We start from the raw sequence: 18,882 nt of genomic DNA, 5'->3' as shown, positions 1-18,882 counted from the left end.
AATGAGTAATAAGTTTTAATTGAATTAATTTCAGGCTCTATTGTTTGTTTTTGGATTTTTATCTTACATTCAATTATTACATCATTTAAAAATGTGGGGTAAACGATTTACCTCACAAAAGAACAAATCTTAACAAATCATGAATATCATAAGTTTCCAATTTACCACTTATTACTAGTGAGTGAGAACAGAAGTTGGATTTTTTAAAAAAATGAAATTTTTTATGTTAACCATAGCAATTAGAGTTGGTAAATAAATCGAGTCGTTCGTGAACTCGACTCGATTCGGTTCGATTAAAGCTCGTTCGCAAACGTTAACAAGCTGAGCTGAACAATATAAACATGCTTGTTTGATTAACGAAGGAGTCTGAACTTTGTTAAGTTCGTTTAAATAATATATTTATTATAAATATTATATATAAAATTATAATTTATAAATAAATAAAATATTAATTTTAAATATATAAATAAAATAATTTTCTTTTTTTTTTAAATTTATATATAAATTAAAAAAAAAAAGACAAACGAGCTCGAACAAGCTTAATCAAGTCGAAACGAGACGAACACGAACACGAGCTCAAACAACAAAAATTCTTAACGAGCCGAGCTCGAACACTACGAACGAGCTCAAAAGCTTAACAAACGAACACGAGCCTTGTTTGCAAATATTAACGAACACTTAAAATTTGACTCGACTCGACTCGTTAACAGTATAGCAATAATCTCCAAACTTTTCTTACCCACAACTCTTATTAATCCATAAGCATCCTCCTATCTTTATGATAAAAGCTCATAAAGAAGAATCGGCTTGAGGTGGATTCGCAAATTATCGTAAGTCAAATTGGGATAAATTATATATCACCATTCTGTGTATTTAGTGAAAATGTGTTTTATATATTGAGTTAAATATCTTTGTATTAATGTAAAATTTGTATACAATATTTTTAAAAAAATTAATATTTAGTTATAAATATGAATTTAATTATATAAATTTTATATAAATAAAAGAGGTAAATATATAATAAAGGGATATAAATTGTTATGCTACGTAAAAAGAAATAATCGATCAATTATTTATTTATTTATTTTATTAAAAAAAACCTACGAAAATTATAAATGGTCCGCGTGTATACAGTTCTATATATATTTTTTATTTATTATTTTTTAAAATTCCTTTCTCCTCAATCTCTGCTTTTCCGGCCGATAATCGGCGTTTCATTCTCCCGGCGCCGCCGCGATCGGGCCGTGCCTCACAACACCGTGAACGTTGCGCGGCCGATTTTGCCGCAAAAGTAAGCGCCTTTTCGAGCTTTTTTTTTTTTTTTTCCTTAACTGATTCATTGATTGTTGGAAACCTCTGGATTGGGTAAGTGGATTTCAATGTAACGCTTTGCGGTATGCGTCTTCATCATCTACGACTCTCCAATCATCTGATTTAATCGACTGTTGAGTTTATTTACGCAAATGCAATTAGGAACCTTTTTGTGTGAATCCAGAATTGTTTAATCAGGTTTAGAGAATTTCTTTTTTAAAATATTGGAATTTTGGTAGCGTTTCTTCTCTGTTAATTGCTCAGAACTATTGAATGCATACGAGATGTCAATGTGATGTTAAGAAGTTACAGTGTTTAAGGAAGCTGGAACAGAGATTATCATTTGGAGTTGCTTCACAATTTTAGAACTTGTCTAATTAGTTTCCCGAACTACTCCCAAACTATGAGTAAGAGTATCAAGAATGTAGATTGTTGTTATCTGACTCATTTCAAACTTGAGTTACTTTTTTTTTTTTTTCAATTTAAGATCATCAAGATTCTTCTGATTCCTGAGGCTAAATTGGATTATCAGCAGGAAAAATCTCCTTTATGTCATAAATAATCTCTATAGGTAAAGATAAAACCTTTTCATTAATGTGCTTCCAAAATAACAAAAAGAATATGATCAGTAGTCGTTCAGGAGTTCCTATGGTTGCTTTGATGAAATGTTTCTCTCTCGGGAAAGATAATAACCTTTTTCTTAATTGCAAATTAGATTCATGACAGTATAGTTGGGAGTTAGTTTGATAAATCTGTGATTTGGATGATGCAGAAACTCTTTGGTGGAAGAATATTTCCTTGCGCTTACTTCTCTGAATCAGTAGCACCTTCCTTCATGGAAGCTCTTAGATCTTTCCCTTCATTCTGAGCCTGGCTTTATTCATAATGAAGTTAGGTTCTAAGGAATAGGAAGAGTTCAAATTTTCAGATTCTCTGATTGGTGAAAATTTAACAGCAAATGTTGGAAGCTACACATGAGATTGCTATTTACATTCATCGCTTCCACAACCTCGACTTGTTTCAGCAAGGGTAAGTTAATATTGTTTAATTTAGTTTTTCCTTATATTTACTTTGATAAAATGAAGCATTCTCATCATATTTTTTATTTTGCACATATTGTTTTCATTTAGATGGTATCAAATTAAAATCACAATGAGGTGGGAGGATGGAGATTGTGATTCTTGGGGTGCTCCCGCAAGAGTTGCACAGTATGAAGGTAACTATTCTAATACATGTTTTGTTGTTTGGCGTTGTTTATGTTGAAGTATCTCCGGAAGCTTTAATCTCTTTCCTGCAAACCTTCCTCATGTTATTTCTTTCAAAATGTGTACAAGCATATATGAGAAGAATAAAACCTAGATATTGCATTTCCGTAAAAGGTTTTATTTTTTTGGTACAAACGTTACTCATGATACAATAAGAAAGAAGAAACTAACCATGTTATATGCAGATGCTTGACTAGTTTATGGTTATCCCTTTTTTGGAAGTGCTGCAGCAAGAAGTGACCTTGTTGATGCATGAATGCAGGTTTTATGTAAACAATCAAAATAAATATCAATAGTAAATTTTCAATAAAATTATTGACACAGTTATATAAATATTTTGTCCCAAGATTACTTGCTACAATGATTTTCTAGTTCTAATTATTAAGAGCATTATTAAAGAAATTAGCCCGCTAATATAAGAAGAAGCAACTTAAAGAATGTCGAAGACAAGCAATTACCTTGCCAAAATGACGTGGTAGAACAAAAATGGTTGAAATAATAATTAAACACGAAATGTGGAGATAAAAAGGCTCTAGGAAGAAAGATATTACAGTATGAAAATGAAAGAGGGAAAGGAAAAGAAGCTAAAAGAAAAACTAAAAATAGTAATTATCTTGGATGTGTGGATGATCAGCATTGGAATTGGATAGAAGGAAACAATAATACAGCCTGTTGGAAAGAATATCAATCTCCCTTACGGCCTTATCCCTACCCTATTTAAGACCTATGACAATACCAATAACAGTAATTATTTTATTTGAGCAGCTCCAGATCTGGGTTCTGATGACGTGTATGGAGTTTGGAAAATTGATGACATAGACCACAGCTTTTCAACTCAACCTTTTCGTATCAGATATGCGAAGCAGGATATTCTTTTGTCTATGATGGTCTCATTCAACTTTCCTTATCGTAAATTTGAGGTATTATTTTCCTGCTTTCCTTAGGTATATAGATAATGCATGTATCATATATAAAACTTTTATGGTATAACCATTGAGAGGCTGAAAATTATTGTAGATAGGAATGTCCAAATAAGATTCCCATGGCAGACGTGTCTGACAAATTGAAGAATACTTGCGAAAGCATTATTTAATGTATTTATCATTTCAACATATTTGAGTTCACATAGATACCATAAATTTTATGTCGGTTATGCTGTTAAGATTATTCATTTGGCCGTTCAATTAGCGAGGCGTACCTGCATCTGCTATCATTCTGAAGTGTGAGTTGCTGCACACTCCTGTGTTGGGGAACAGGTTAGCCTACTTAAATTTTTTTTTCTTATGCTTTCCTTTTATTGCATGTTTGCTAATATTCACTTCATTTGTGCTTTACTAAATTTAATTAAAGAATATGTTCATTGAATTCAATGGATGCTTCTTAGGTATTTGAATTAAATGTTTGCTTTGGTTTTTTTTTAGGTCTGCTGTTATGGACTCTTTGGTGAGTGCCGCTGTCCATGAATTCCGGCTTCCCTCAAAGGCTCTTCTTGGATTGCATGCCTATTGCCCTGTTCTTTTCGACATGTTTCACTCAGTGTTGGTTGATGTAACTGTGCACGTGTGCCTGCTTAAAAGTGTTCACACAAAGAAGGTACCCAGGTTTGTTACAGCATCCATTTTCTTCGATATAGGCAGGTTGCTACATTTAATAGTTCCATTACTTTTTCTCCAGAAATGTTGGTCTGAATTCATATCATACATCTTGGAAAGGTCATGGATATGGCCTTCGATAACTGGCTTCGAGCCTATATGCTTGATTTGTTATTCATAAATATGCGAATGGAAAAGCATTATGTTATGTGCTTGCAGTGTCAGGCTAACCCTTAATTCTTACTCGACATTATTGTGTACTAAAAGTGTTCATTGTCTTATTTCAGTAATCATAAAGCTGTGAATGAGGATTGTGCTATGAAGGGCTATGATAAATCACAGCAAGTGCGTGTTGCCCTTACTAGCTATATTATTTTGTCATTTATTCAACAATTAATTTTCTTAATCCTCATACTTTCATATGGAGGCTGAATATTCTTATGTGGCACCTCGTGCATGCTCAAGATGGCAATCATGATGGTTTTATTATTTGTTAGATTATCGTACCAATAAATTTCTGAAAGAAAAAAGTAACTGGATCAAACACAGTTAATAAAAATCTAACATTAATAATTTTCAGTCCTTTGTATACACTTTCAGATTATTCTCTTAATTTGGTGTATGAAAGTAACATTTTTATAAGAACTTGTTTCAACACTAAACAGAACTTATCATCTCTTCTAACTATGCAAGCCATTGAAAATCAGCAGGAGGCATAAAATATCCTGGTAATCTTTCCTGTGGTGGCGTTTCATTTACATTGAGTTATGACATTCACTTTTGTCTTTTAGCAGGATATACTCATCCAACCATTAACAACTTCCAGAGACATACTCATTGAAGAGCTACGCAAACTCAGCGAAGCCATCAATCAACAAATAGATATTAGTTCACACAAACTGTTTTCTGGTGATCAAACTAAATCAGTTACGACACTCTTCCTTCTGTCTGTTCTGACTATTTCATGCGGTTTCCTCTTATCCTTATAACACTTATTTGGTTTATGGAACAGAAAATGAATGGAGAAGCTGATTTTCTTAATGATGTTCCTCGATCACAGTCCGAGGATAAGCTGCTCAATTCAATTGATTTGATTGACAACCAATTGACTTACCTATGGAGTTTATTTTTCAACTTTCACAGGTTTGTATTTACCCTTACAATTATTATGTTTGACAATATTGCTCGAGGGACATATTTGCTGAACAAAATTTTGGTCAAGTAATTTATAAATGTAATATAGATTTTACAGACGTAAATGTTTGTTTATGGCATCAAGCAACAGCTTATTATTCAATAAGTCGTTTGTTGCAGTTCGGAACTGATATGCCCTTTACCTGTTCAGGGTTAATGCGAAGAAAGTTCTTAGGTATCTCTACCACCAGTGGCGTGTGGAGCGGAAAGCCGAATGGTCAATCTGGATGGTGTATACGAAGGTTGAGATGCCTCACCAATACATAAGTAGTTCGGTGCACACATCTTACCAGGGATTGCATGGTAAGCTGCCCATTCCACAGAAGATAGATGGCGACGTAAGTTGCTAACATTTGTTTTGTTTATCCAACTGAGAATTTCTACAATTTTAGCTAAGGTAATTGGTTTTAGTTTTATTTTGATTCTGCGGTCTACAGCCCGCACAAGCAGCTGCCATGAGAGCTGAGCGTCACAGGCAAAGCATAGCACAAATGATGGTGAGTCATTGTAAAGAATGGTAAATTTGTATCCTCGCATTATTGTTTGGAGATTGAGCTGGTACTTATTCAGTGCAGATCAACACTCGTTCGATTCAAGACATGCTTATATTTGGAGATCCATCGCGCATACCCATTGTAATTGTGGAAAGGGTTGTCACTGCTCCTTTGCGCTCGACCAGCAGTCAATCTTTCTTCAGCCAAGTGGACCAGAATGACACAAATAGTTCGATTTCAAAATTTGGCCCTACCCCCACAAATGAAGTATATACCTCCCATTCACATGATCGTGATCTGCAGATTGTTGTTTTTGTCCATGGATTTCAGGTATGCTACCTATATGAAAAACCTGGCTTAATTTCTTACAATTGCTGAGGTTTCGCTTTATCCTATGAAGATAACAATAATGTCTGATTGGCCCCTTTTTTGTGATATTTGAGGATATGTTGCTGTCGAATAAAACGAATCTAATGTTAGAGTTAGTTTCAATCATTCAAGCCTACATAACAATTAAATCTCCCTCAGAAATTAGTAGATATTAGTTATCTTGTGATCAATATGATATTAAGATAATGATTGGAATTTTATGTTGCTACATGTTGATAAATATTTAACAAGCGAAGTTTAGAAAAAGGAACAATAATTTACAAAGTGAAAAATTGCATGTCTTGCATTATTATTTTCTTAGTTATTTTCTAGCACGATCGAAGAATGAGGTTTGTTTGGTTTTGGATCGAAATTGGGGTTTTGATTTGGATTTTGTTTGAATAATATTTTGATGTAATATTTTGTGAAAATGAAATAGTGTACTTTTATTGGAAATGTGCAGTCTAAGTGATTTAAGTTTAAAACCCAAACCAAACAAACCTGCAGGGACATCACCTAGACCTACGGCTCATCCGTAATCAATGGCTTTTAATAGACCCGAAGATTGAATTCCTCATGTCCGAGATCAATGAAGAGAAAACATCAGGCGATTTTAGAGAAATGGGACAGAGACTAGCGCAAGAAGTAGTATCATTCGTGAAAAAGAAAATGGATAAGGTGTCTAGATCCGGTGCCTTGACAACAATTCGACTTAGCTTTGTTGGCCATTCGATTGGAAATATAATTTTGAGAACTGCTCTGACAGGTTTTCAACTTTAATTATCGCAAACATTTGCTCCTATTTATCTCGCACATCTCTAATCGTAATTTCCTCTCGCAGATAGCATCATGACGCCATACCTCGGGTACCTCCATACATATCTTTCGGTCTCTGGTCCTCATCTCGGCTACCTTTACAGCTCGAATTCGTTATTCAACGGAGGTATGTGGCTCTTGAAAAAGCTCAAAGGCACTCAGTGCATTCATCAGCTAACTTTCACCGATGATCCTGATCTTCGAAACACATTCTTGTACAAACTGTCCAAGGTACACTACTGATCAAATTTTTCGCTTTTACGATCAGGTTTGGTTTAAATATTTTTGGGGTGATTTTGGTGTGTTTGTTTTGTCTTTTCTGTTTGAATTATTTTTTTATTTGAGATATAAAAAAAAATATATCGATAATATAAAAAATAGTATATTGTGTTGAATTGTTAATTCTTTTAGTAGATAAAGTCTATATATTACTTCGCCGTCCACGAAGTCTATGCTCACACGAGATTTAATAAATATAGTATTATATTGGTTTATTGTATTATAAAATAAGAGTATTTTGATAAATACATGCGCGAGTTAACGAGGTGAGAAAATTTTTGATATTTAAGTGTTAAATAGTTGTGGTATATTTGTAAATAAGTGTAATATTGATGGGTATAAAATGAAATTTGTGTATAAGTTATTTGTTATGAAAAAGATAAGAGTATATATTTTGTGTGAATATATGTATATCCTCTCCGTTCCAAAATAATAGAGACATTTGAGATGGCGTAAAAGTGTTTATAAAAGATCAAAATATTTTTACTTAATGTAATTATTGTTAAAAATTTGGAATAATTTTGTAAAAAGATGGAGAGATAGTTATCAAAATAAAAATGGGACGAACGAAAATGACAAAAGGGGACTATTGTTTTAGGACGAAGGAAGTACTATATAATTATAAAATATTAATCGGAAATTGTGTCGAACAATTTTTGGCGGGTGAACAAACCCGTCTCGTTGTCTCGATTTCTCAAGTTTTTGTCGGTTTTTTCGTTTCAGCACAGGACATTGGAGCACTTCAAGAATGTTATTCTTCTATCATCTCCCCAGGTAATTTATAATCTCTTATTTCACTATCCGTAATTCGATTTTGTCACAATATTTGTTGGAAACTGTTCGATTCATGTTTCGTCGTCAGGATGGCTACGTTCCGTACCATTCTGCTAGAATTGAGATGTGCCCGGCAGCTACCGGAGACCACTCGAAACGGGGTCAGGTCTTCCTCGAGATGCTGAACTATTGCCTCGACCAGCTGCGCGCACGTCCCTCAGAGCAGCGCGTGCTCATGCGCTGCGACGTCAATTTCGACGTCACCCTCCAAGGGAAAAACCTGAACACCATGATCGGGCGCGCCGCGCACATCGAGTTCCTGGAATCCGACATCTACATCAAATTCATCATGTGGTCCTTCACGGAACTATTCCAGTGATCATCGCCCCCTGGATCAACTTTCCATCGCTGATCGAGCGAGGTTCATTCTCCCGGAATTTTTATATCGATCAGCCGGTCGATGCTGTTCTTCCGATTCAACTCGTTCATCCGCTGGCCAGGTATCGGTTTTTCGACTTTTTTGTGTCTGTTGTAGACGACAACAGGTTCTAGCGATTGTTGTAGAGCTCCATTGAAGAGTTGCTGAAGTTTTTTTAAGTAATGAGTTGTGCAAAAAGTGAAATGGTTTTAAAAGTTGTGTTTTGTCGACAAAAATTGATTAGATTTTACTATTTGAAATTTGCATTTTGGAAAAAATATACTATGTTCGTCCGATTCTAAAGGACGAAGGTAATATACATGCAAAAAGTAAATAAATAAATTGGCGGTAGACGAATGTAAATAATAGAATCTTGTCAACTCAAGATATAGCATGCCACCACTTGATCATCCTGAAGGTGGTATAGGGATATATTTATGACCGTAAAATCATGGATTTAAACTTGATGCCTCCAGATCTATCTGCAAACCTTTGCAGAATATTAGATTTGGTTGCGGATTGCTACGTCATAAAGATCCACGAACTTTTTTGAACCACATCATAAGAACTTATAAATTCGACCGAAACGAAACAAACCAATACTGAATTACCATCTTCCTTCATCACAGGAGACAATCCAAAATTCTCAGTCAGAACCTCCCTCATATATCCACCATCCCTATTCGACAATCCTCTGGAAAGACCGACCAATTCGGGGACTGCACGCTCCTTAACCATCTAAAATCATCAACATTGCGCCAATCCCCGGTCTCCTCCACAAGACATGCTTCGCCAAGATCCTTTTCAATCCGTTCATACCTCAGACAAATGGAGCAAAGCTAATGCCGTTACTATCCTCAATTATCGGCCTACATCTAACCTGAAGACAGAAATCGCAATCCTTCGCATTATGGATCCTGATTTGATGCGAAGCTCCATCAAAACTGACCCCGTCACTGCCCCATCATAAACTCTAGAAGTTTTCAAATTGTCGATAAACAGTGCCCTTAAGCATCCCTTCAATTTTACCTCACAATCTTTCAGTTCTGACAGCATGAACTCACCGCCGCTGAATTCCTTCGCCAACGCCTCATTCTCTCTGTTTCGGAATCCAGTGATGCAGGCTCCCCCAATTCCAGATTGGTTTCGACACGACGCTGTTTTGTTGATCTAGAGCTGCATGTCACAGATTGACATTCCTGTCCAGGTTCTCGACCATAGTTCGTCCCATATATGCGAGCCCCTATTCTGTACAGCTAATTGTGGGCATATGTCTCGGTGCAGGTACGTGTTCAGCATGATGCTCCCATATTGTATGGTATATCCTGGGCGTATTGCGCACAGGGGACGGCTGGTCTGAGCCTCAGCGCGGGCGTAGCCTAGGCGCCAAGCATGTCAGCTTCCGGACACGTTACATGTGGCTTTGGTTGTGGCCTTTTTTGGAGGTTTTGTTTTTTAAGGAGAATTTCTTCTTAGGCACAATCTAGGGAGTGTTTAAGGTGCGCGACTGTGTTGAGACAGGTTCAGACTTCGTAGGGCGGCAGAATGTAGGAATTCTCGGCGACGAGCTTCTCCAGAGCTGATATTTCGAGAGAAATGGATTCCAATTGAGGCTTAGCACTCGGGGCGATGATAGAGCGGATACCTGAGATCTGAGATTCGATTGACTGCTTGGATTCGGCGAATCGAGCTAGAAATTGTCAGATATCAACACAAGCTTACTATCGAAGGAAGACGAAGACAGCCGATGCAATGTAAAAGTTGTAAACTGCAACATAGAAAAGGAGGGTAAGGATGAAGAAAATTATGAATTAGCTACTCATCAAATTGGAAGTAGGATCAAACAAATCAAATGCTTGCCTAGCAACAACAATCAGAATATAATCAAAGAGCAGAAAAGGCCTAATGTTCAACACATTGAATTCAATTTCAATCCAAACTATCAATTGCATTAATCCATCCAGCAATATATCCCAAAGGTGAATCGAAGAAATCAGAACTAACATGCCAACAGCACTATCACTGCGAGGAAAAATCGACACCAAATTCACAGCAATTTCTAGTAATTGGAGTTCACAAATTGGCAATTCCAAATCAGCAATCGCAGTATCTCAACATATTATCCCAAAAATCGAAAGTATTAAAAATAGACGGACGAAGGATACTACCGAACACCGGAGAGGGGTGAAAATCTAGTTGCTCGCGGCGGCTTTGGAAGAAGACGCCGGTGAAGATCGGCTGGGCGGCGGATCGAAATCGGCGGTGGTTGATTGCTATGGAAGACGGCGGTTGCGGCGGCGATTCGGTCGAAGAGGGAAAGGAGAGCGGCGGAGAGGCGCGGCTGTCGTCGGCGAGGTGGGAGATGGGGACGCCGGCGGTTCCTGGGTGGTAGTCGGAGTCGGAGCGGCGGTGGTGAAGTCGCCGGAGAGGAGAGGGCCGGCGGGTAATTCATTTTTACGAAATTAAAAACTATTTTCTAAAAATTGAATTACGTTCAATTTATTGTCCAATAGTAACACTCCACCTGGCATTTAGTCTTTTTTTATTTCCGTTACTTAAACCCTAGGCTCAGCTTCTCCTACCTCTGCAAAATGACGAAACTAGCCCTGCCCTATCACCATTCTCTCTCCCCTATCCTCCCGCCGGCGACCGCCCACCGCCGCTGCGTTCCCGTCTTCCACCGCCGCGGCGGCGGCGGCCCCTCCATCACCCGGCGCAGCCTATCCATAGTCTGTAAAGTAAAATCGAAGGAACTCATCCTCGGCAACCCCAGCGTCACCGTCGAGAAGGGAAAGTACAGCTACGACGTCGAAACCCTAATCAACAAGCTCTCGAGCCTACCTCCGCGCGGCAGCATCGCGCGGTGCCTCGACGCCTTCAAGAACAAGCTCTCCCTCTCCGATTTCGCTCAAATATTCAAGGAATTCGCGCACCGCGGCGATTGGCAGCGGTCGCTCCGCCTCTTCAAGTATATGCAGCGCCAGATATGGTGCAAGCCGAACGAGCACATATATGCCCTCGTAATTGGAATTCTGAGCCGGGAAGGCCTTCTGGATAAGTCCGCCGAGATTTTCGACGAAATGGTAACGCATTCGATTCCTAGAACTGTTCTCTCCTACACCGCCATTATCAATGCTTATGGTAGGAACGGCCATTACGAAATGGCGTTGGAATTGCTTGAAAGAATGAAGGAGGAGAGAGTTTTGCCTAACATATTGACTTACAATACTGTGATCAATTCCTGTGCTAGAGGAGGGTATCCATGGGAGGGATTGTTGAGCTTGTTTGGGGAGATGAGGCATGAAGGTGTGCAGCCTGATTTGGTGACCTACAACACATTGTTGAGTGCTTGTTCAAGTCGAGGTTTAGGGGATGAAGCAGAGAAGCTGTTTAGAACTATGAATGAGAGTGGGATTTTACCCGACATTAAGACGTATAGTTATTTGGTCGATACGTTTGGGAAGTTAGGGAAGCTGGAGAAGGTGTCGGAGTTGCTTGGGGAGATGGAGATTGAAGGGAATTTGCCGGAGACTATGAGTTACAATGTGTTGTTGGAGGCTTACGCGCGGTCGGGGAAGATCAAGGAGGCTATGGGGGTTTTCCGGCAGATGCAGAGCGCGGGGTGCGTGCCAAACGCCGCCACGTATAGTGTTTTGTTGAATTTGTTTGGGAAGCACGGGAGGTACGATGAGGTGAGGGATCTTTTTATAGAGATGAAGGTGAGTAACACGGAGCCAAATGCGGATACGTATAATATACTCATAGAGGTTTTTGGCGAAGGAGGTTATTTTAAGGAAGTAGTGTCATTGTTCGATGATATGGTGGAGGAGAATGTGGAGCCGAATATGGAGACATATGAGGGATTGATTTACGCTTGTGGGAAAGGGGGGCTTCACGAGGATGCGAAAAGGGTGTTGCTTCGTATGAGTGAGAAAGGATTGGTGCCGAGTTCGAAGGTGTATACTGGTGTAATCGAGGCGTATGGTCAGGCGGGGTTGTATGAGGAGACTCTTGTTGCTTTTAATACGATGAATGAGGTAGGGAGCGCGCCAACGATCGAGACATTTAATTCTCTGATTCACACGTTTGCGAAAGGGGGGCTTTATAAAGAGAATGAAGCTATTTTATCAAGAATGGCTGAGCTAGGCGTTCCGAGAAATAGGGATTTGTTGAATGGGGTTATTGAAGGGTATAGGCAAGGCGGGCAACTTGAGGATGCGTTAAAGGCGTATGTGGATATGGAGAAGGTGAGGTGTGATCCCGATGAACACACTCTTGAGGCTGTCTTGAGTGTGTATTGTTTTGCAGGCCTTGTTGAGGAGAGTGAACAGCAGTTTAGGGAAATTAAAGAGTTGGGTATACAACCGAGTGTTATGTGCTATTGTATGATGCTGGCCGTGTATGCGAAAACCGACAGGTAAGGCGCTGTCACATTCTCTAGTGATCGTTCATTTATCTGTTCCAAGAAGCATCCTTGCAATTATGCTGTCTTTATTACCTATGTTGATGTGCTCGATTGTTCTGGTAACAAGTATGTAGTTTTCTTGAAGAAGATAGTTTGTTCTATTGTTCGATAAGGAAATTAGATTTGATATTTATGATTAATGTAGATAGCCGTGTAAAATTCTCTAAACGAGTTAGTTCATATAATGTTTTTGTGCAAATTCACCACTTTGATATGTGCTTCGGGTTTAAGGATCACTTCTAATTACATTGTAATTTAAAATCTAAGTAAATTAATTTTTGTATCATCGACTTATGTAATTCCATTTGCATATGAAAGCTAGCCATGCTTTATGTAGTCTATCTACTTACTATGGTTTTCGCATTTTTTCTACGGAAAAATGTCTTAAAAGCTGTACTTTTTCTCTGTTATAAACTTGTTTAAATCGGTGAATTCATTATTTTCAGATGGGACAAGGCGAATGAATTGCTAGATGAGATGCACACGAACAGGGTGTCCAATATTCACCAAGTTATGGGGCAAATGATCAAAGGAGACTTTGATGATTCCAGTAATTGGCAAATGGTAGAGTATGTGTTCGATAAACTGAGTTCTGAGGGATGCGGTTTGGGAATCAGGTTCTACAATACTATTATAGAAGCACTTTGGCGTTTGGGCCAGAAGGAAAGGGCTGCAAGAGTTCTAGAAGAAGCAACAAAGAGGGGACTCTTTCCGGAACTGTATCGGAACAATAAACTCATATGGTCCGTGGACGTACACAGGTACCACAAGCATTCCTTGTCATTTTAATTTCTTGACACAGTGAGTCAGCGTGACGTTTATACCGATTTATTGTACGCCATTGTTATTTTTCAGGATGTGGCCCGGCTGTGCTTGTACTGCAATATCCGTCTGGCTGAACAATTTGCAAGAATCGATGACGAAGGGGAAAGAACTTCCTCAGCTGGGGACGGTTGTGGTCGTGTAAGTGTTTCCCCCTTTATTTGAGATGAGATCATTTTCACCATACTTCAAAGCTGTTTTCGCACTTTAAATGCAGCCGAGGACAGATGGAAAAGAGCTCAATAACACGAGATTTTCCAGTTGCAAAGGCTGCCTATTCTTTGCTAAAAGATGTATCATCAGCCTTCGTCTTTCCTGGTTGGAATAAGGGTCGAATCATCTGCCAAAAATCTCAGCTCAAGCGTATCATTTCTAAGAATGAATCTTCTTCAGGAGACTCCGAAGTTAACCGCTTAATCAGTTTACATAACACTCCCTTCCCACTCACGGGATCGAAGACCTCCACAAGCAACACGAAGCAAAGCAGCATTTCTGATCCCGACCAGATTGGCTTTAGGAGATCCACGGAACTTATGACAAGTGGACATAAATGATGAACAGTAACAACTCTCCGAATTTGGGTTCATTGGATCACTTCTTCCTCACTGAGTCGAGAAATCTAACTGGGAAAAACAGTACCCTGTATATTAATTGTTCGACTATCCCAGATTGTTGGAGACTGACCTCATCGACTAAAAACTGAACTAACCAAAGTTTCCAGTGCCGGGGAACTTTTCTAGCGCGAGGGTCGACATTACTGTTTGGATCCTCCAGTTGTATTTTCTAGCTGGTGACAGGTAATACTTAACTTTAAAATGTCGATATCTGACTGTCAATACCGTAGGTTTCGACCACTGTTTGGTATAAATATGTGAATTAGATTTGCTCAATGGAATGACTATTTCTTGCATTTGATACTTGTTTCTTCCCTTTATTCTCTTTGGTGCATATGATATTAATCCTTGAATACTTTGATAGTTAAATATTTTCTTTGATGAAGAACATGATAAAAATTATGGCTTGTTTACTACTTAGGGTGTGTTTATTTGCTTGCCTCTTTTAGTTATTTTGAATGTTTTGAAATAATTTATATTTCATTGAATCAAACATGGCCATAGGTGATGGATACCTTTATTATCCGTAGAAAGATCGATCCATCTATCAATAACTGTCTTTGTGAAATAAGAAGTTTTAATATAGTGTAGGTTTTGGGCGTAATGTTTTTAGTAGAAAATAGAAGTTGGGTATGATTTTATAGTGAGAAAATGATTTTACTGTAGAATGAATAGTACATAGGAGATGGATATCTTTACTATCCGTAGAAAGATCGATCCATCTATCAATGACCGTGTCCATATCTGAAATAAGAAGTTTTAGTATAGCATAGGATTTTTTATGTAATGTTCTTAGTAGAAAATAGATGTCGGATATGATGTTTTTGTAGGAAAAGAATTACACCGTAGAATAAATAGTACAAAAATGAAAACTCAAACCAACACACCCTTAATATTCATCGTGTTATAATATACATAATCACAAATGATTATTAGCTCTAGAGATATGTTTTCACAACAAGATTAGCTAGACTATACAATAGATCATTCTTCCAATTTACTGATTAAGGGTAATCTATTTTGACAAATTGTTAGGGTGTGTTTACTTTGTAATTGTCTTTGAGTTTCGATTTCGATTTTTGTTTGAATAGTAGGTTGAATGGGATATTTTGCAAAAAAAACTGAATAATATCTTAGAATAAATAGAACCTCTATAGGTATAGCAATATTCAACTTGAAGCCATTAATCTACATTTATAATAATGCAATCAATTTAGAAAAGGCTAATGGAGCCTAACAAACAATCATGTGATAATGACAGCTAATCTTTAGGATCTGATTTCAGAAAAAATAAATAAATTTAATTTAATTCTTAGGCACTAAACATAGAGTGGCAAATAGTAAACTATGTTGATTCTATGATGACCATGATAAGTTTTTATAATTCTTGATTTGAGATTGATTGATTGATGTATCTATCCCCTTTTCTTGTTTACTTTCAACTAGTCATTATTTTATTCCAGTGGTTGAGATTGGAACTTTCAGATGGGAATATATATATATATACATATCTGGTCAAGAAAACATTTATATATATATATATATGTATGTATATGTGTTATTTAATTTATAGTGCAAGTTGAAGCATACAAGTGTGATGGCAGACAAACCTCTCAAGTGTAAAATTAAAAATGTATGGTGTGTTTTTTTTTTTAAATTTTGTTAGTTTACTTATCAATTATTTTGTGGGGTTTTGTTGACAACTTTGGTGCAGGTGTTTTTGAGGTTCTAAACTTTCTGCTCACACAAAACTATGAGATGGAAGAGAGAAGAGCATGGGTGGGTGGGTACACTTTCTTGAAAATGTTCTTACATTCTAATCCTATCTTCTTCATGGATATTATATATATATATATATTTATATTTATATTTATGTGTGTTTGATGTCTATGTTTACTTGATTGGATCTTAAAGTCAAAAGGGATTCTACATTGGCAATGGTGGGCTTCTTTTGGATGATGTGAATTTTTTTATTGTTTATAGGTACCAAAGGTCTTTGGTGTTTTGATGAAGGACTCATTTTTATTTTCAATTTTGTTATATATGCAATTTTATTTTTTTTTTTGATTTTGTTTTGAAAGAATGGGATTACATCACATTTTCTTTTCCACCGTCTCTAAATCTTACTTGTCACACATAGCTTGCCTAATGCGACTTGTCTTATCGAGTCTGGCTTACACCGTATTAGGTTCGATTTAAAATGCGTATCTAAAAAATAGCGACTGCGAGTTTCTATGTTATATTAAAATAAAAAAAATCCAATTAGTCAAATATACAATGGTAATTGTAGTAAGACACATACTACATCTTTGGAAAAATCGATTATGAGTTCAAATTTTGCCAGTGTTTCTCTGATCGAACATGTCACACGTAGTTTTTCTAGTGTGACTTATAGGTTATTGTGTTTGCCTTAGAAATTTATCTATTGCATATTCGAAGAGTACGATTACAAATTTATGTTTTCGAAATAAAATAAATAAATAAATAAATAAATAAACCAATCACTTTATTTGAACATTACCTTAACTTAGCATGTTTAAGTAACAACATAACTTAAAAAGCCAATCCAATCCACTCCATTATTGTATTTTTGGTCCACAAATGGACCCTTTTTGACACTACATTTTTCCTTCAATACTAAGGAATCACTTTTCCATATAATTCTATTTTCCCTTTATTGCAATAATATGTTAAAAATAAAAATTAAAAAACAAACTTTTCAAACATTTATGATAATATATTACTAACCATAGTTGTAAAATAAACTATGGCATGCTGAAATTTGCAATTTTTAAATCAATTAATTAATTAAAAAAAAAAAGAACATTTAAGAAAGTCAACAAATGTGAACACAATTGCCAATAAAAAGGGTTTAATAATCCTTGCATGCATATTTCATGTTGTCACTAAAATTTAAATATTGTTATATAATAATGTAAAATAAATTTAGGGTTTTAGTTACTATGTAAATTCAATAGGGTAAATATATATTATATGTATTTCAATAAATAATAAAAATATTATATAATTAATAAGATGATACTTAAATTTATACATTCTCAATATTATTAAATTATGTTGACCAAGTAATAATAAGTATTCCCTCCGTCTCAAAGACGGTGCAATATTTCTTTTTTGATATGTTTCAAACACTTGCAATATTTTCAAAATAGAAAATAATTAATTATACTTAATCGCTGTCCACACTTTATCCTATCACATTACTCAAATAAAAAAATAAAATATACATTTCTCTCTTCCTCGCATCACTTAATTTTTAAATTATCCTACTTAATACTATCCACCTAAAAATACGTGTCCAAAATAAATATTGCAGCTGTTTGAAACGGAGGGAGTAAGATATAAAATTCTTGTCAAAAATATTTGTGGAGACCTCAATTACTTAGAAAAAAAAAAAGGATGTGTAGTATATTAATTATTTGGAAAAAATATGTTAAAAAGAACAAAACCTAAGAAAATAATTGCTTATGTACTAATTTATTATATATTTATATAAATTAGGTAATACTGTCTCAGTCTTTTTTTTTTTTTTTTTTTTTTACGTCTCACAAAAGATGATTTTTTTTATTTTTTATAAGTTTATCAATCTTAAACATACTTAATAAATATAAATTAATTTAATTAAATTTCTAATTTTTTAGACGCAGTTTTCACTCAAAAATCCCTTTATTTCTATCTTTGTCCTCCTTTAATAAATATTTTTATTTACCTTTAAAATTTTTTATTTTTTATAAAACTAATTTATGATAATGATAAATAAATAAATATATTATTTTATTTATTTGTATTATATAAAATTTTATCGTCTACAAAATAATATATATATTGCATATATTTTATTGAGATATAATTTTAAAAATATTTAAAATACCAACAACATTATACGTATAAAAAATAATAAATATTATCTTAACTTATTATTAATAACTTAATAACCTACGCTACCTATAAAATACCTTAAGTTTGAAGCTGGACGGAGGGAGTACGTGTGTGTATATATCTTATCCTACTTATATTAGGAACACATTATCCTATCTTTTTTTTATATTTTTATTTTTTCCTTTTCTTTGTGAATAAAATGTGTACATAATTTTTTACTTTATGAAATAATATGTATAATAATTATTTTATTTTATTTTGCATGTGGGGACAATATAAAATTCACACTATTTTTAAACCTTATCTTTTAGCTTATCCCTTCACCATACCACATGTACCATCCATCAATTAATTTAGAACCATAATATTTAATTTTTCAGACATATATATATATATATTTTGTTTGGTAGACTTTTTTCTGCCATTCAATTTATTTGCATCAAATAATTTTATATAATATTTTAATACTCCTTTAGTTCTTTATTTATATATTTTATCTTAGACACGAGAATTTAAAAGAAATATAACTAATAAATAATTAAAAATATATTAATAAAAATAATTATTAT

At 35.5% G+C, this 18,882-nt stretch overlaps 2 protein-coding genes and 1 pseudogene across 7 annotated transcripts; 2 read left to right on the top strand and 1 right to left on the bottom strand.

Annotated features, from left to right (window-relative positions):
• The first annotated feature begins 1,165 nt into the window (after window positions 1–1,165).
• Window positions 1,166–8,727, top strand: LOC127246018 (uncharacterized). 4 transcript variants are annotated; one of them, XM_051267188.1, is made up of 16 exons: window positions 1,166–1,291; window positions 2,084–2,340; window positions 2,442–2,527; window positions 3,342–3,496; window positions 3,765–3,832; window positions 3,998–4,177; window positions 4,456–4,513; window positions 4,963–5,094; window positions 5,181–5,311; window positions 5,514–5,700; window positions 5,800–5,859; window positions 5,938–6,186; window positions 6,733–6,991; window positions 7,067–7,272; window positions 8,044–8,094; window positions 8,183–8,727. In XM_051267188.1, exons 2-16 carry the CDS (start codon window positions 2,270–2,272, stop codon window positions 8,471–8,473), a joined length of 2,184 nt encoding a protein of 727 aa, XP_051123145.1. In that variant the 5' UTR covers window positions 1,166–1,291; window positions 2,084–2,269; the 3' UTR covers window positions 8,474–8,727. The 4 variants fall into 4 exon arrangements, with proteins under 4 accessions (XP_051123145.1, XP_051123143.1, XP_051123144.1 ...); XM_051267186.1 differs by having other exon boundaries at window positions 4,960–5,094; XM_051267187.1 differs by having other exon boundaries at window positions 1,172–1,291; window positions 2,203–2,340; window positions 4,960–5,094.
• Window positions 8,728–8,743: 16 nt separating this feature from the next.
• Window positions 8,744–10,964, bottom strand: LOC127246172 (tubulin-folding cofactor C-like; annotated as a pseudogene).
• On the top strand, window positions 10,534–16,480 carry LOC127246017 (pentatricopeptide repeat-containing protein At1g74850, chloroplastic). 3 transcript variants are annotated; one of them, XR_007837589.1, is made up of 6 exons: window positions 10,534–12,929; window positions 13,424–13,738; window positions 13,833–13,940; window positions 14,017–14,596; window positions 16,128–16,196; window positions 16,397–16,480. XR_007837589.1 is itself a non-coding variant. In XM_051267185.1 (4 exons), the coding sequence occupies exons 1-4, from the start codon at window positions 11,104–11,106 to the stop codon at window positions 14,351–14,353; spliced, it is 2,586 nt and encodes an 861-aa protein (XP_051123142.1). In that variant the 5' UTR covers window positions 10,534–11,103; the 3' UTR covers window positions 14,354–14,709. The 3 variants fall into 3 exon arrangements, 1 of the variants encoding a protein (XP_051123142.1); XR_007837588.1 differs by having other exon boundaries at window positions 16,128–16,480; XM_051267185.1 differs by lacking the exons at window positions 16,128–16,196; window positions 16,397–16,480 and having other exon boundaries at window positions 14,017–14,709.
• Window positions 16,481–18,882: the final 2,402 nt, after the last annotated feature.

The sequence above is a fragment of the Andrographis paniculata genome, unplaced genomic scaffold (genome assembly GCF_009805555.1).
Source record: "Andrographis paniculata isolate CXL003 unplaced genomic scaffold, ASM980555v1 Contig26END, whole genome shotgun sequence".
Lineage (NCBI taxonomy): Eukaryota > Viridiplantae > Streptophyta > Magnoliopsida > Lamiales > Acanthaceae > Andrographis > Andrographis paniculata.
The sequence above is the reverse complement of the archived record's forward strand: the minus strand, read 5'-3'. Positions and strand labels throughout refer to the sequence as shown.

Coding starts and splice junctions, on each gene's coding strand:
- LOC127246018 (XM_051267186.1), top strand. CDS start 2,270: ATGTTGGAAGCTACACATGAGATTGCTATTTACATTCATCGCTTCCAC. Junction 5,701..5,799: donor CACAGAAGATAGATGGCGAC/GTAAGTTGCTAA, acceptor TGCGGTCTACAG/CCCGCACAAGCAGCTGCCAT. Junction 5,860..5,937: donor AAAGCATAGCACAAATGATG/GTGAGTCATTGT, acceptor TATTCAGTGCAG/ATCAACACTCGTTCGATTCA.
- LOC127246017 (XM_051267185.1), top strand. CDS start 11,104: ATGACGAAACTAGCCCTGCCCTATCACCATTCTCTCTCCCCTATCCTC. Junction 13,739..13,832: donor TGGTCCGTGGACGTACACAG/GTACCACAAGCA, acceptor GTTATTTTTCAG/GATGTGGCCCGGCTGTGCTT. Junction 13,941..14,016: donor CTGGGGACGGTTGTGGTCGT/GTAAGTGTTTCC, acceptor CTTTAAATGCAG/CCGAGGACAGATGGAAAAGA.